General features: G+C 37.4%; 1 protein-coding gene across 4 annotated transcripts in view; it reads right to left on the bottom strand.

Annotated features, from left to right (window-relative positions):
* Positions 1-14,368, bottom strand: part of grid2ipb (glutamate receptor, ionotropic, delta 2 (Grid2) interacting protein, b) — a 35,599-nt gene that overhangs the window by 1,814 nt on the left and 19,417 nt on the right. For 2 of the 4 annotated variants that reach the window (XM_051667832.1, XM_051667836.1), the window contains 15 exons: positions 13,740-14,033; positions 12,881-13,032; positions 12,613-12,738; positions 10,437-10,519; positions 9,733-9,877; positions 8,614-8,930; positions 6,523-7,293; positions 6,347-6,434; positions 3,704-3,793; positions 3,295-3,491; positions 3,028-3,183; positions 1,302-1,388; positions 1,017-1,146; positions 776-894; positions 368-532 (listed from right to left, as the gene is read on the bottom strand). In XM_051667832.1, the coding sequence (XP_051523792.1) occupies positions 368-532; positions 776-894; positions 1,017-1,146; positions 1,302-1,388; positions 3,028-3,183; positions 3,295-3,491; positions 3,704-3,793; positions 6,347-6,434; positions 6,523-7,293; positions 8,614-8,930; positions 9,733-9,877; positions 10,437-10,519; positions 12,613-12,738; positions 12,881-13,032; positions 13,740-14,033 (2,920 nt within the window). The remainder of the gene's footprint in view (positions 1-367; positions 533-775; positions 895-1,016; positions 1,147-1,301; positions 1,389-3,027; positions 3,184-3,294; positions 3,492-3,703; positions 3,794-6,346; positions 6,435-6,522; positions 7,294-8,613; positions 8,931-9,732; positions 9,878-10,436; positions 10,520-12,612; positions 12,739-12,880; positions 13,033-13,739; positions 14,034-14,368) is intronic. The other 2 variants (XM_051667833.1, XM_051667834.1) reach the window with 2 other exon arrangements.

Raw genomic sequence — 14,368 nt, 5'->3', positions numbered from 1 at the left:
ATGGGTTTTTCAATGGCCGATGCCGATATCTAGAGAGCAGGATGGCCGATATAAATATAAATGCAGATAAACATAATACAGTTTAACAACAGCAAATCAGATGTACTCAAAATGTCTAAAGTGAAACAAACACTTCTTTTATGCAATATTACACACATTTGCTTAAACTGAAAAAGAAACAAGCTTGAAAACAGAAAGTGTTGACTATCCATTGACAAATCTATTGGTAGATTTTGGAACTGAAACAAGGGAAAGTTAAAACTTCTGTTAATCGGCCAAACGAAATACAGAGATATCGGTCTATCACTAATAGCAATCCATAACATTATGCTCTTATACCGACTAATAAAGTATTAAAGAAACTTACCTCAAATTTGGAGATAAACTCAGCAAAGATACCAAAGAAGGTTTCAGTGTTGGTGGCCTTACTGTCTTCTCCAAAGTAAGAGGCCACCTTATTAAACTCATCCATAGCTCTTTGCTGCAAGGAGTCCAGAGATTGCACAGCTGGATGAGAGTTTTCCAGGAAGCTCTAATATTATCAGAGTCAAGGGTCAATTCACTGTGACTGATTAGACAGATTAAAAAGTCATTTACTATAGTGGAACAGCAAGAGGATTTTTGCAAATTACAAAATGTATTTGTTGCAAAAATGTTTTTACACTGATGTGAATGATGCGAAAACATATACAAGGTGTTTCAGGAAACTATTAAATGCATTCAATATCAAATTTTGTGCCATTACAATAGGTAATATCTGTATGTTGGTGGATACACTCATAACTGCTGCAAAGCGATCCTCTGCAGTAGCTGGGATCTTTAAACAGGCAGTTCTTATGTCCTGGATGGTAGAATGAAGGTCACTGAGGTCAGCAGTAATGGTCCTCTGATTGACTGAAAATATAGTGAAAATGTGTTAACATACTGTACATCAGTCTTCAATACATTTCATTGACACCAGTTATGATTATTAGAATTATCCAAACATCTAATGGATATCTGCACTGAAAACGTACCTTTAGCAGCTACAGGCACGGTTATGAGGTCCCTGGCGAAGCCGAGGAGTTCTGGGAAGTGTTGGCATAGTGATTTGGCAAGAATATGGAGGAAGGTTGACTTTCCATCAACTGTTTTTGTAGTGTTTAGCTAGGGAGAGGAGGTATATTTTAAAACATATACTGGTACTTATCTCACCTTATCATTGGGAGAAATGTTATTAAATATTAACAATAATTAAGGCATTAAAGTTCTTCACATAAATGTTGGAACTTTTTGTCTGCAACTGTTGTAAGCATACATACCTCAGTAAGAAAATTGATTTTGAACCCTGTTGTTTTATTCGTCTTGGGTTGACCATTATTCAGATAATTTCCCATTGCTAATACAAACTGAAAACAGCACAGATTGTAAGAACAATATTTAAAATACACCAATGGCAAACATCTACATTGAATATAGAATTCCGCTGATGATTTAAAAAGAAAAAAAGACATTCATTTTATTACTTTTCCTGTTATACAAATGCTTATAACTTTTGACCAATAGGTGTCACTGTCACTAAATTGATTTGGTATTGTAAGGGCTTAGTCACAATGCCTTATATAAAGTTTCATGACAATATACTGAAGCATTCAAGAGATACAGGCTCAGATCCTTAATGGCATCTTGCCATTAAATTTGTTGATGTGTTACTCGAGAACGGTTGGGTATGTCGAAAAGATTTCCATAACTTTTTTCATGAGTGTCTTTAGATGATATAAGCAAAATTTAATGCAAATCGGACTTACGGTCATTTTTTCATTTTTTCATTTTTTTTTAATGAAATTCAAAATGGCGGTCAGGAAGTATGGCCGACCATGTCAAATTCTGTATGAATGTACACGGAAGCTAACAACACAAGTCTCATGACAATAGGCTAAATAAATCAAAATTTTTAAGCATTTTTTTTTATATCTTTTGACCACTATGTGGCACTGTCCCCAAACGTTTTGAGTCCCTTCAGGACATGGCCCCAATGACACTTACCAATATTTCGTAATGATATGGCAATGCCTTTGTAATATACAGCTATTTAAGACATAATTCAAAATGGCCGATGCCCAATATAACCGACAAGAAAATTGGGTATCATTCAACATGGTATACCCCAAAAAATCTAAAGAGACCAGTCTTATGATTTTAGGCCAAACTATTCAAAAGTTATAAGCAAAAATAGCCATTTTTCATATTTCTTGATTACCAGGTGGCACTGTGTTGAAACTGTGCAGGTAGCCTTGGGTCATGCTTGTGATGACACACCAAGTTTTGTGTCAATACGCTAAAGTGTTGCGAAGATACAGCTTCATGTCCATTTTGGCGTGCTGGCCATCGAATTCATTGATGCGGTATTCGGGAATGGTTTTGTTTATCACCATGAATTCCATAACTTTTTGTCATGAGTGTCTCTAGATGATACGTGCAAAATTTTGTTCAAATCGGACATATTGTTTAGGAGTTCAAAACAGTAGTATTTTTGGAAAATTCGAAATGGCGGAAAATCGAGTAGGCGGAGCTGAAAAACTATGCAAAAAGTTATAGGCCGAAACGTAAGTGAAACTTTGAACTGTTGGTGTCACTAGAGGGTTTCAGTGACAGACCCCAAATTTGGGCCAGTTACATTTTTTTAGTGTCCTTTATCATTGTGTCAACTTTCCTATGTATGGTTCTGTGGGCTGTCAAAGACTTTCAGCTGAAAAATAATAAGAAGAAGAACACTAACAGATACAGAATGGTGCTTGGCCCCTAATTAAGTCATACAGGTCACTACATAAAAAAAATAAAAAACAGTGTCTCAGAAAATATATATTACATGTATTGGCCATTTTAGTAGCATTTTTGAAAAATATGTCGCATATATGTACAAGTGACCTATTTTTAAAACCAGTGAAAAATAAATGTATTTAACATGTAATGCCATATGTAATTTATCTGTATGGGTTAATTCATCATAAAGTGCATATATGCTGAATTATGCTTTAAGTGTTTTACCTCCAGGATCTTGGCCAACCTCTTGCTGTTTTTGAGCTCTAATGAGGCTTTGTAGATGCAGTCATAAGAAGCTCTCATTTCATCGGTTTTCTCCTGCAGAGTGGTCTTAAAAAGAAGACTCCTCAACCTGGTTTTATACTCGGGAACAAGCAGCATCTGTAGTAAATAACCACAAGAATCCATAACTATTTCCAAAGAAACAAGATTTTTACATGAATTACCACAAAAGTATTTGTGCCTTCTGTAAAACTTATAAAAACTGTGCACCTGTAGGACAAACTGGTCGGGCTCACTGAGCTTGGCTGGGTCCTGGTTGTAATGCTGGAATTGTTTGACCTCCTCATCGTCGGGAGCATACAGCAACAGTTGTTTTATGTGTGAGGGCTCCAGCCGCTCAGTGCTCATAGTCATGAGGGTTTCACGTAGTTCCTTCGGGGACAGCTTCAGATGCGCTATGAGGATAGCTGAACAGGGCAGTCAATCATGGTAAAGATACTTGTACTTTTTCATTTCTGAATCTCATTGGAGAATTCCTGCAAAAACCTACAGCATTTCTTTAACCTACTCCTACACTGCTTTGTCACACTAGACGTTTTTTAAATTTTTTTTTAAATGTGACTCAACCCAAAGTATAATCTAGTTGATTCCTCTTGAACGTAACCCTAGTCATACTCACAAGCGTTGTAGGCCTTTTTATGGGAGAGAATCTCAACCACGTCTTTCTTTTTAAAGTTCTCAGGCAGGAAGGTGGGCTCTGGAAGAGAGACTGAAACATTTAATAACAGTGTAAGGATGAGCTCTCCTGGTAACCGTAGTGGAGACAATATATGAGAATGAATTTAGGCAGTGAGAAGCCAATAACTGGATGGGAATGATGGGATCTGAGACAGACATAGGTCTCCATGAGTGATGAGCTGAAAAAGTACAAAAATAGACAAGGTAATTGAGTAGTACATTTTCACGATCAAAATGTAAGGCTACAACAAGGGTGAAACATATGGATGTAGACAGCAGTATACTGTAAATGCACAGAGGCCCCAAAAAGTATTTGGACACTTACCGTATGCCACACTTAAAAATGTATGAATGTCTTTGAATTGTATTACAAAATAAAATGTTTAGGTTTCAAATGATCAAACAAAATATTTACTGTTCAAAATGAAGACAAAAAGTATTTGGACACTTTCCAGTTGTCATAGTTAATGTGATGAAATATGACCTTGGATGAAGGTAAATGCAAAAATGGCTCAATAAAAAATGTCAGTTCTGACAAAAAGTCATCATTTGTTTGCAGATGCAACTTGGTTTAATATATAATATTTTTGGTATCTAATGCAATGAAATTCATACAATATTAAGTGTGACTTATAGTGTTGGGAAAGTTATCTACTATAAATTACTAATAAATAACTTATCTAGAAACTGTGATTAGATTACTTTAATGATTACTTCATCATAAAAGTAATCACATTTCTGATTGCTTTTCTTTTAAGTTACTTCCTAAAAATGTTCACAGAAAAGTTTTTGTTTTTCTGCTCAATTAATTAAAATAATGTCTATATTTCGCACACAAGTAATACACTCGCTAGAGGGTGCACACCCTTCGGCTGTCACAGAAATGCAAATAAACATACAAACATTCTACATAAATAATATTATTTCAGAAATGTGTAATCCAAATAATGTCCTTAAAAGTAATTAATTGAAAGTCAGTAACTGTAATCTAATTACAAGTATTCAAAATGTAATGTGTTACACTACTTTTTTTGCTGTCAGTCGATTACATTTTTTGATCGTGATTAATCGCATAGTTTTTGTAGTTAATTGCGATTAATCACAGATTTGACTATATATACTTCTTTTCCTTTTCCTTCTTAGGAAAGAAAATAAAACAATATGTAGCAATATAATGCTTTATTAACATTTTCCAAACAAAGCGTTCCACAATATAAAGACAATGCACTAAAATAGCATTAAACATTTCCCAAAGTCTTATTGGGAGTTTGACTAATTGAAAGAACTAGTTTCCCCATAGGTGGCATTTTTATTGCAATCGGCATTAAATCTCTTAAACTCTCATCCTCCACAATGTTAATCAGCTGGCAGACTGTGGCTATTTGCTTTCCTATAGCAATAGTGAAGCCACGTTCATAATTTGCATCAGGGCGTCAGCGCCAGCATCAAGCGGAGCTTTGAACTCCACATGAAAAGTGCTTGCAGACAAAAACGTCTCATTCTGCATTTTGGTGATAGTTAAAACTTAAAGTGGTTCTGTGTTCATTAAAATGCACCTTACATAGGCTGAAAAATACATGATTTCTATCACAATGTAACAAAGCTGGCAGGCAATGACAGGCAGACGAAGACAATGATGATGTGAAGCACCCAACTGCAGTTTATTTACAACGTGCTATCCAACAAATGTGAATACAAAACATAACAAACAAAACATAAACATGAACTAAACTAGACTAGACTTGACTCGACTCGACTAACTACGTTACAAAAAACAATACCTGAAAAAGGACCATGGCAAACATGAGGGTTTAATTACACAGACATGGGTTACAAGTAAACAAGACAACCAATCACAAGACGGAACCAATAATAAGACAATGAAACATGAAGCAATGACATAACAGAACTGATAACAATATAGCAAGACTCATGAACACAAACCAATGAGAACAAAACACATGGAACAAGAGAGGATCACATGAGGGAACAGATCACATGACATGGCAATGAAACAGGAATTAAACTTTCAAAATAAAAGACATGAACACAAAACATGAACAAAACACATAAACGTGACACACAAGTCCCATCTGGGCTTGTTTTGTATATCAAAAAGGAGTTAAGAGGTCCTTTCTCTATCATTTTATCACTGGCAATGAATCGCTGCTGTGTGTGTTGTGAAGTGTGCTTCAGGGTAATGACTCCTGGCGGACACATTACAAATGTTTATGCTGGTTTATGCTGTATTAATGGTAAATGCATTAATCGCGATTAAGAAAAATTAATTAATTGCATGCGTTAATTCTGACAGCTCTGAAAACAGATGGCAATTTAGATTAGATTGCAATTAGATTAATATTAACGAATTACTTTGTAAACAGATTACACTGTGTCCAAAGGTATCCAAATACTATTTGGGGCAACTGTATACTGTATATAATCCTATAAAGACTGAAAATGTTCAATGTCTCTGTACTGAAAGGGATGGTGACACATACAGTATACATGTAGTTTATATTGCATGAGTACATGCAGTATACTGTATATTGCAATAGACTGGCTAAAATAAAGAAGAACTTACTAGAATTCCTCTGCGTGCCAAAGTACAGATCCAGATCCAGGTACTTCACCATGTCACTCAGTTTATGATAATCAGGATCATCTCCAAGCTAACAAACAGACATCTGCACTCAGTATTTGATCACATGATCACATGCTTCTGATAAGCACTGTGGTTGCTATGCATTACTAACTAACCTGTCCCCAGATAGTTCCCTCTGAGTTCTCCACCTGCTCCCAGCGCAGTCTCTTAACACTCATGTGGTTGTTGTCAGATGCTTTCGGGCTGGATTTGGGTAAAGGTGGAGGATCACAAGGTGGGGGTAGAGGAGGTGGGGGTGGTGGGGGTACCTTGCTTGACAGTGTGCTTTCGAAGGTTTGCTGCGAAGGTTGGGAATGGAGGCTCTGTTGTTTGGACAGACTTGGAGAGGTCCTGGTAGCAGAAGTCTGCTGGGTTTGGTATATGGACTGGGTGTGATGTCGTAGGTAGGTGTGCTGTACTGTTGTGCGTGGGGGCTGAGGGGAAGTGTGGGGGGATGACTGCAGGATGGGGTGAGCCTTCGGTTGGTGTAATTGGAGAACCGGTTGAACGCTGGGCTGGGGAATTGAGCGTCGAGGATGGGTGTGCTGGGCTCTGAGCTCCTCATTGGTGCGCAGCACCTTGTACAGGGAGGGGCGGTTAGTGAGAAAGGGGCGGGGTGGCGGTGGAGGCGGGGCTATAATAGGATGGTGCTGGAAGGCTGGGGGAGGCTGGGGCAGGTGTTCTAGGGTAAGGGGAATGGGTGACGGAGGGTCAATGAACTGGAGGGGAGGTGGCGGGGGCGGAGGGCTCTGTGGAGGAGGCGGGATATGGTCAGAGCCTGAGGAATATGTGACTGAGGTGGAGTCATCGCTGCTGCTGTGGTCTTCACTGCTAGCACTGCTCAGCTCGTGAGGCATGTTCACTTCTTGCTCATCCTGGAAACTCATCTGGCAATATTACAAAGATATTGAGGATGCAAACCAAAATGTATATGCAAAAATAAAAATATATTTGAATATATATATATATATATATATATATATATATATATATAGTGGGGTTTAAAAGACCACTAGTGAAAATGCTTCTATTTTACATTTGTTCCTAATTTGTAAGTCGCTTTGGATAAAAGTGTCTGCTAAATGACTCAATTTAAAAAATAAAAATTATAATTCATTCATGGTTTAAATTAATCCTGGCTTACTGTGCATAGTGATTTTCTACAATTCATTTCTACAGTTGGTAACTGAAAACTACTGTGTTTGAATGATGCAGCATCCAGGTCACTAGGTGTCAGTGTAGGCCATACTTCGACATACTCAAAAAATTACTTAGTGCACTTTTAAAATGGTCAATGTCACAAATCTGCTTACATTTGATTAGTGACTTAAAATGAGTATATGACTATTATCTTTCTTTCAAATTAAAAAAAAAAAAATGTTCAACCAGATTTTTAGTGCACTTTTGGACCCCAATCTATATGCTACTGTTCATCAACTTGATCTTGGAACATGTTTTTTCTCTAAAGGCCTTTTCAACCCAGTCCCAATTTTTGGCAAGAAAAACATGCCCAGTAGTCCAAAATACTATTCTTTTTTATTTTGATGCAAGGTCAATTTCTTGATTGTTCAGATTCAGAATAATTAATTTAGGTATTCAAAGTTTTTTAAGAGAATGAAGACAATTTTGCATCTGATTCAGTGTGAATAGTTTTCATATGATAAAATATCGGAAATTTAGGAATTTGGATCTGCATCTGAGTTTGCACTGAATTTGATAAGAAACGTACTTCTTGGCCATTAATAAAGTACGTTATTTATGTGGACATTGTCCTATGACTGGAAAGTGTGACTTAGTAACAACAACCAGGTACATTATTTACTCTGGTTTTGTTAAACAAGTACATTTTAAAAACAAGTACCAACTTTCTTGGTATACAGTATATAACAGTTGAAAAGAGCCGCCTGACTCGCGGTTTTCTGTCGATTTTTTAAAGTCAATGTTTTGACTTCTCCTCAGCTCCAGTGGCATTATGGGATAATACACTGTCCAGTGGATGCGCACTTCCGAACCTCGCCAAATGTAGTAGGTCATCCAGGTATTTCTCGCCTACTGTTTTATGAACACTGAAGATTTGGACACCCTACTCATTTGACATTCTGCTTTTTGCATACTATATAGTAGAAAAGTATGCATATTTGGATGCAGTGTAGGTGTGAACAGGCTTAAGTCCCTTCTAGTAAACTCACTTTGTGTCTGACACTAACCTCCTCATAGTCATTCTCTCCTCCCTTAAAGTCATCCACGATATTGATGCGGTGGCCCAACTGCTCACTCAGAGCGTCCAGGAACTTGTCGGTGTCTCGGCTGCGAGGTGGCCGTGAGAATGTAAAGAGTTTCCTGCGGTGGGGCAGAGAGCTGGGGGGCTCATCAGAAGGCAGAGGGTAAGGAGGGGGGCTGTCCAAACTAACATAGGGATTAGAGTCCGCACTGCCTGGAGAAGGAATGGTCTGCTGGTAAGGCTCAAACTGAGTGCCAGGAAAAGATTCAGTCCATGAAAGAGAGAGGCCCGACTTACAGTTCCCTAAAAAAAAAAAGAAAAAAAAAGTAACAATTATGAGGAACATTTATAGTTCATAGAAATACTATGAGAGATAGAGACGGACCGATATTTGGTTCGACCGATATTTTTGACAGATATTTATGCTTCTCTTCTATGACTGGAGTCATATGGATTACTTTATGCTGCCTTTACATGGTTTTTGGAGCTTTAAAGTTCTGGTCACCATTCACTTGCATTGTATGGACCTACAGAGCTGAAATATTCTTCTAAATTGTTTTGTTTGTGTTCAGCAGAAGAAAGAAAGTCATGCACATCTAGGGTGGCATGAGGGTGAGTTAATGATGAGAGAATGTTCCTTTTTAGGGCAAACTATTCCTTTAAGCAGTGTGTACACTTTTAGAGGTTAGAGATTAATGATTTCATCGATTTGATGATTTTAAATAAAAGCATAAATAAAACAATAAAAAATCGGTTATAGGACACTTAAAAAATAATCAGTACCTGTATTTGTCATATAAAAACAATATCGGTCAGTCTCTATTGAGTGATATTATTAAATGTTCAGAAAGTTTCCAAATGACCAAGACAAGCTACAAGAGTAATAACTTAAACATGCTAATAGGTTAAATCTTAAATTATATCTACATAAGCAAGCACATTTAGTGTCAAAAGGTCACACAGGTCCTCTCTAAATTATACACACCCATTATCATGGTATCTGTTTGGCTTGCAATGAAATGAGCAATTATAATCATGGCTGCACGTTTCCGACACTTTTTGTCACAAGTTGACTATTGTGGAAGCCAGAGTAAACTCAGAATACCTGAATTACTGAGTGTGAAAGACTGAGTGTATGTATTGTTCTCTGCATGGCTCATGCCGACAGCCCTGGGTGAGGAGTGAATCTGGAGAGACTTGTTGCTTTTCCCGTCGTAAACATTCCCAAGCTCCGTGTACACTCCTGACATCTACAGGTTGTAGCATGGTTAGATGAAACTGGGCATGATTTAATAACAGCAGTGGCAATAGGTCTCATTCACAAATAATTGCATACTTGTGTGCGCAAAAAGGATTTCACGCAAAATAATTCACAACGATTGATTTAAAACCATTTCAATTTGTTCTTATGTTGATCAATCAGGATTATTCTAAATTAAGGAGTGTGTGCCAGCAGTAGTTAGCATAAAACTCGCCCAAACCATCTCCACATATGGGCTTTGCAGCACATAAGGCACATAATTTTTGTTACTTGAAAATAAGACTTATTGTAGGGCCACTTAGTTATTCAATTTCCATTAATAATAATACTTATATAATAAAACACCTCCCATGTTTCTTAGACCACCAGGAGTCTGTGATTAATGGTTTCAGTTAGTTCTACATTTTATACCAAAATTTAAGTGAGAACTTATTGATGAATTTCTGCGTGAAAACGCTCGTACACAGGTTTTATTCACAAATACATGCGTACGCATGGTTAATGAATGAGACCCAATGAATTTTGGATGAGCAGTAAATGGTACCCACGTGGCTGAGATCTGGGGACTCTGGGAAGGAAGTCCCATCCCCACACTGTCTTTCCTCTGGAGTCACAGGGTCAGTGAATGTTCCTAAGATACAAAGAGAGCGCTGTCCAGAAAAAAAGCTTGTGCACAAAAAGCTGCTTGCCCTTCAGGAGCTGCAACGAGGCTGATTAGCTTTAGCAGCTGGTTTGGGTGGTAGGTTGCTGAGAGGCGTACAACACTTGCAAGCAGTTTATAGCTTTTCCTAATAAATGCTTGGTGAATAATAAACATGACTGTGAACAGTTTAGATTGCTTGTTTACCCCACAAGAATGACAGAATGGCATGGCTAGCTGGAGAAATGTTACAATGGAGCAATGGATATCATATAAGGAAGGTCAGGGCTAGTTGGCACACTTTATACTCCAGTGAATATTTCTCAGGTACATTTTTTTAAAATTCTGTTTCTTTGTAGCCACAAACCTTAAAGTCTTGGCCTCAAAAAAAGCTATTGAACATGTCCACCGTTACTGGGCAGGAAAAAGATACAGTTCATTGAACACATGTTGACCTATCCCATATAAGTTCATCAAAATTTAAACAATTATAAAACAATTCATGAAAGAATACAATTTTTAAATGCAGTATACAAAATATCAAACCATTGTTTTGCCAATAAATCATAATGAATAAATTGTATATACAGTGTTTATAGCATTTTACAAAAACTTGTTGATTCTTGCTTGACTCATGCTGTTGTGTGGTTTCATTGTGCTCACTTGTTTATCCAAAAGGTATACACAGTTTTCCTGAGCAACCACAGAGCAGCGCCATGATGAATCGGATTGCCACTGGACTGTTTTCTGGTTCCAGTCTCCAAAAGAAGCAATATAAAAACTACCAAAATGTGCGATCCAGATGGAGAACAACCATTTCAAATATTAGTTAGAAAAAAAATTTGTTGAGGCTTAACTTGTGCAGTTGTTGGCTGTCATGACAATTCTAATTAGTTAATGATATCAACATACCGTAACTAACCTCTGGCCATCCCTTCGTGTCATCTACCCACTCCTTAAAAGGAAAGTTCACCCAAAAATAAAAATCCTCTCATCATTTTCTTAACCTCATGCCATTCCAGATGTGCATGACTTTCTTTCTTCTGCTGAACACAAACAAAGATTTTTAGAAGAATATTTCAGCTCTGAAGGTCCATACAATGCAAGTGAATGGTGACCAGACCTTTCAAGCTCCAAATATCACATAAAGGCAGCAATAAAGTAACTACAGTATGTCTTTATGATAGGTGTGGGTGAGAAACAGATTAATATTTAAGTATGTTTTTACTATAAATCTCCACTTTCAGATTCACATCCTTTCACATTTTAAAAATGAAAGTGAAAGTGGATATTTATAGTAAAAAACAAAAAACTTAAATATTGATCTGATTCTCACCCAAAGTGATTGCATCACTTCTGAAGACATGTATTTAACCACTGGAGTCATATTAATTACTTATATGGTGTCTTTTATGTGTGTTTTGGAGCTTCAAAATTTTGGTCACCATTCACTTGCATTGTATGGACCTACAGAGCTGAGATATTTTTCTAAAAATCTTTTTTTATGTTCAGCAGAAGAAAGAAAGTCATACACATCTGTGATGCCATGAAAGTGAGTAAATGATGAGAGAATTTTCATTTTTGCATGAACTATTCCTTTAAACTTGAGTGAGGTACTGTCAAAAAACTGTCATCTGTAAAGTATTACTTTACTTTAAATTTAATACACTAAACATCACATTATCCACTAAAAACATACGCTGATGCAAGTGAAAACACCGGAGAACGGAAATAGGCTTCTCTTATGAATTGTGATACACTTCCATGTTCGGGAAAAAGTTGATGATATTGATAATATTGGAATTTTGGTTTGGAGGATAACATTCACAAAAATGATTCTATTTTAAGAGGGTTTTGAAACCAAAATACAAAACCTCTGCTAGTGAAAACTTACATTTGTGTAATTGAACATCTGATTAAAAACATTACAGTCACTGAAATATTGCCCATGTGATCACTTCACCATGTGAAAACTAGCCCTGGTCTTCTCTATAATATTCAACTTAACTTATCAATCTATATCAGTTCTATTTAAGCTTATGAGTCAATAGCTAGAAAAATCAAACAGGAGGAGAATGACATACCCATTCCGAGATGAGTGCCGATAATGCAGTCGTCTGAGCTTCTCTCTCTCACAGTGTTTTTGTGAGAGGAACCTGACACTCGCATGGAGCTGCTCCGTCTGTGGGTCTCTGGACCTACTTCTGGTTCTGCAGTAATAAACACACACATGGTCAGAATCAGTGTTATTAAATTATCATTTTTTAACTGAAATAAAACATTATTGCAAAAACGGGTAATAAACTAAAACATATTTTCATGACAACAGCTAGAGGTCTGATGGTTACTAACCTGCACTCTTGAAGCCCAGGAAGCGTGCGATCTTGCTCTTGCAGTGCTCCTGCTCTTCATATGTCAGTAACTGGTAAATGAACTGCCAAATGAGCTGCTTGGCCGGAGTGTCCAGCACAGGAAACACATCTACTATGAGTGTGTCCACATTCCTGGTTACATGCAAGAGAGGGAGCCATTTTAGACATAATTGGGCTACTCTCTCAGCAAGCAGTCGCACTAGTCAGAGTTATTTATTAAATCTGGAAGAAACTGCCAATTGTTCCTTATTGTTTATGAGTATCTATTTGTGCTTGCAGCCGAAGCTATTTTTAAATGCTTCTCACATTTGTCTTGCTACTGCCAAGCTGCAGAAAATCCCTTGCTGTGGGAACAGTGTGCTATGACATTTGTCAAAAAAACAACCTCATTAAAGAAAATTATGTACTGCTCTTCAAGGCATGGGCAAAGTTGGTACACAAAGGTATAGTTTACCCAAAAATGAAAATTCTGTCATTATTTACTACCCTCATGTTGTTCCAAACCCATACGACTTCCTTTCTTTCATGTAACACAAACGGAGATGTTAGGCAGTATGTTAGTCTTAGTCACTTTCATTGGATCTGTTTTCCATACAGAAGAAAGTCATACAGGTTCAGAACAATGAACATGAGGGTGAGTAAATGGTGACAGAATTTTCATTTATAGGTGAACTATCCCTTTATTAGAAGGTCCAACGAAAGACCAGCAAATTGATCACAAGCCACATACTGTATATGACTCATTTTTTGGTTTAGCAAGACTAGTGCTAGTCTGAAGTGTGTCTGTGTTATATGTAAGCCATGTGTCTTCCACTCAGTCAGATGAAGTTTGACCTGACCTGTGCTGGAAGAAGGTCTCCAGGGCTTTGCAAATGGTGTATCTTTCTTGTATTGTGAGGAGGTGTTCAAGTTGCTGGCTGAAGGTACGGCCATGCACGCGGATGCTGGGGGGCAGGATTTCAGCAACCCACTGCAAGGAGCTGAGGGCTGGGGAGCGCGAGCGGGGAAGGGTGGGTGCCTCCTCTGGCTCTGAGTCTGAGGGTGGATAATCTACTGGGCCCTCTTCCACTACTAGAGTGGGCATGGCACCACTGCCCTGCAGCATGGACACCACCTTCTCATGGGAGCAGTTCCTAAATGAACATTTAAGAATTAATTAAATTAATGTGTAACATAAAAGTTATACATTAAAGAATGATATATAGTTATATATATACAATAGGGTTTCAAAGTCCACTTGTGAAAATGCTTCTATTTTGCATCTTTCTAGTTTACTGCAGTTTCTTTCTTTACAAATTATATTATCAGTGTAACAGTGAGCAAAAAGTTGAAGAATTTCTTTGTATTTGGTATGTCATCCCCTTATATTCAATAACAGTATGCACTTAAAGGGATAGTTCACCCACAAATGAAAATTCTCTCATTATTTACTCACCCTCGTGCCATCTCAGTTTTCTATGACTTTCTT

The sequence above is a fragment of the Myxocyprinus asiaticus genome, chromosome 32 (assembly GCF_019703515.2).
Source record: "Myxocyprinus asiaticus isolate MX2 ecotype Aquarium Trade chromosome 32, UBuf_Myxa_2, whole genome shotgun sequence".
Classification (NCBI taxonomy): domain Eukaryota; kingdom Metazoa; phylum Chordata; class Actinopteri; order Cypriniformes; family Catostomidae; genus Myxocyprinus; species Myxocyprinus asiaticus.
This window is presented reverse-complemented; position numbering and strand designations above follow the sequence as displayed.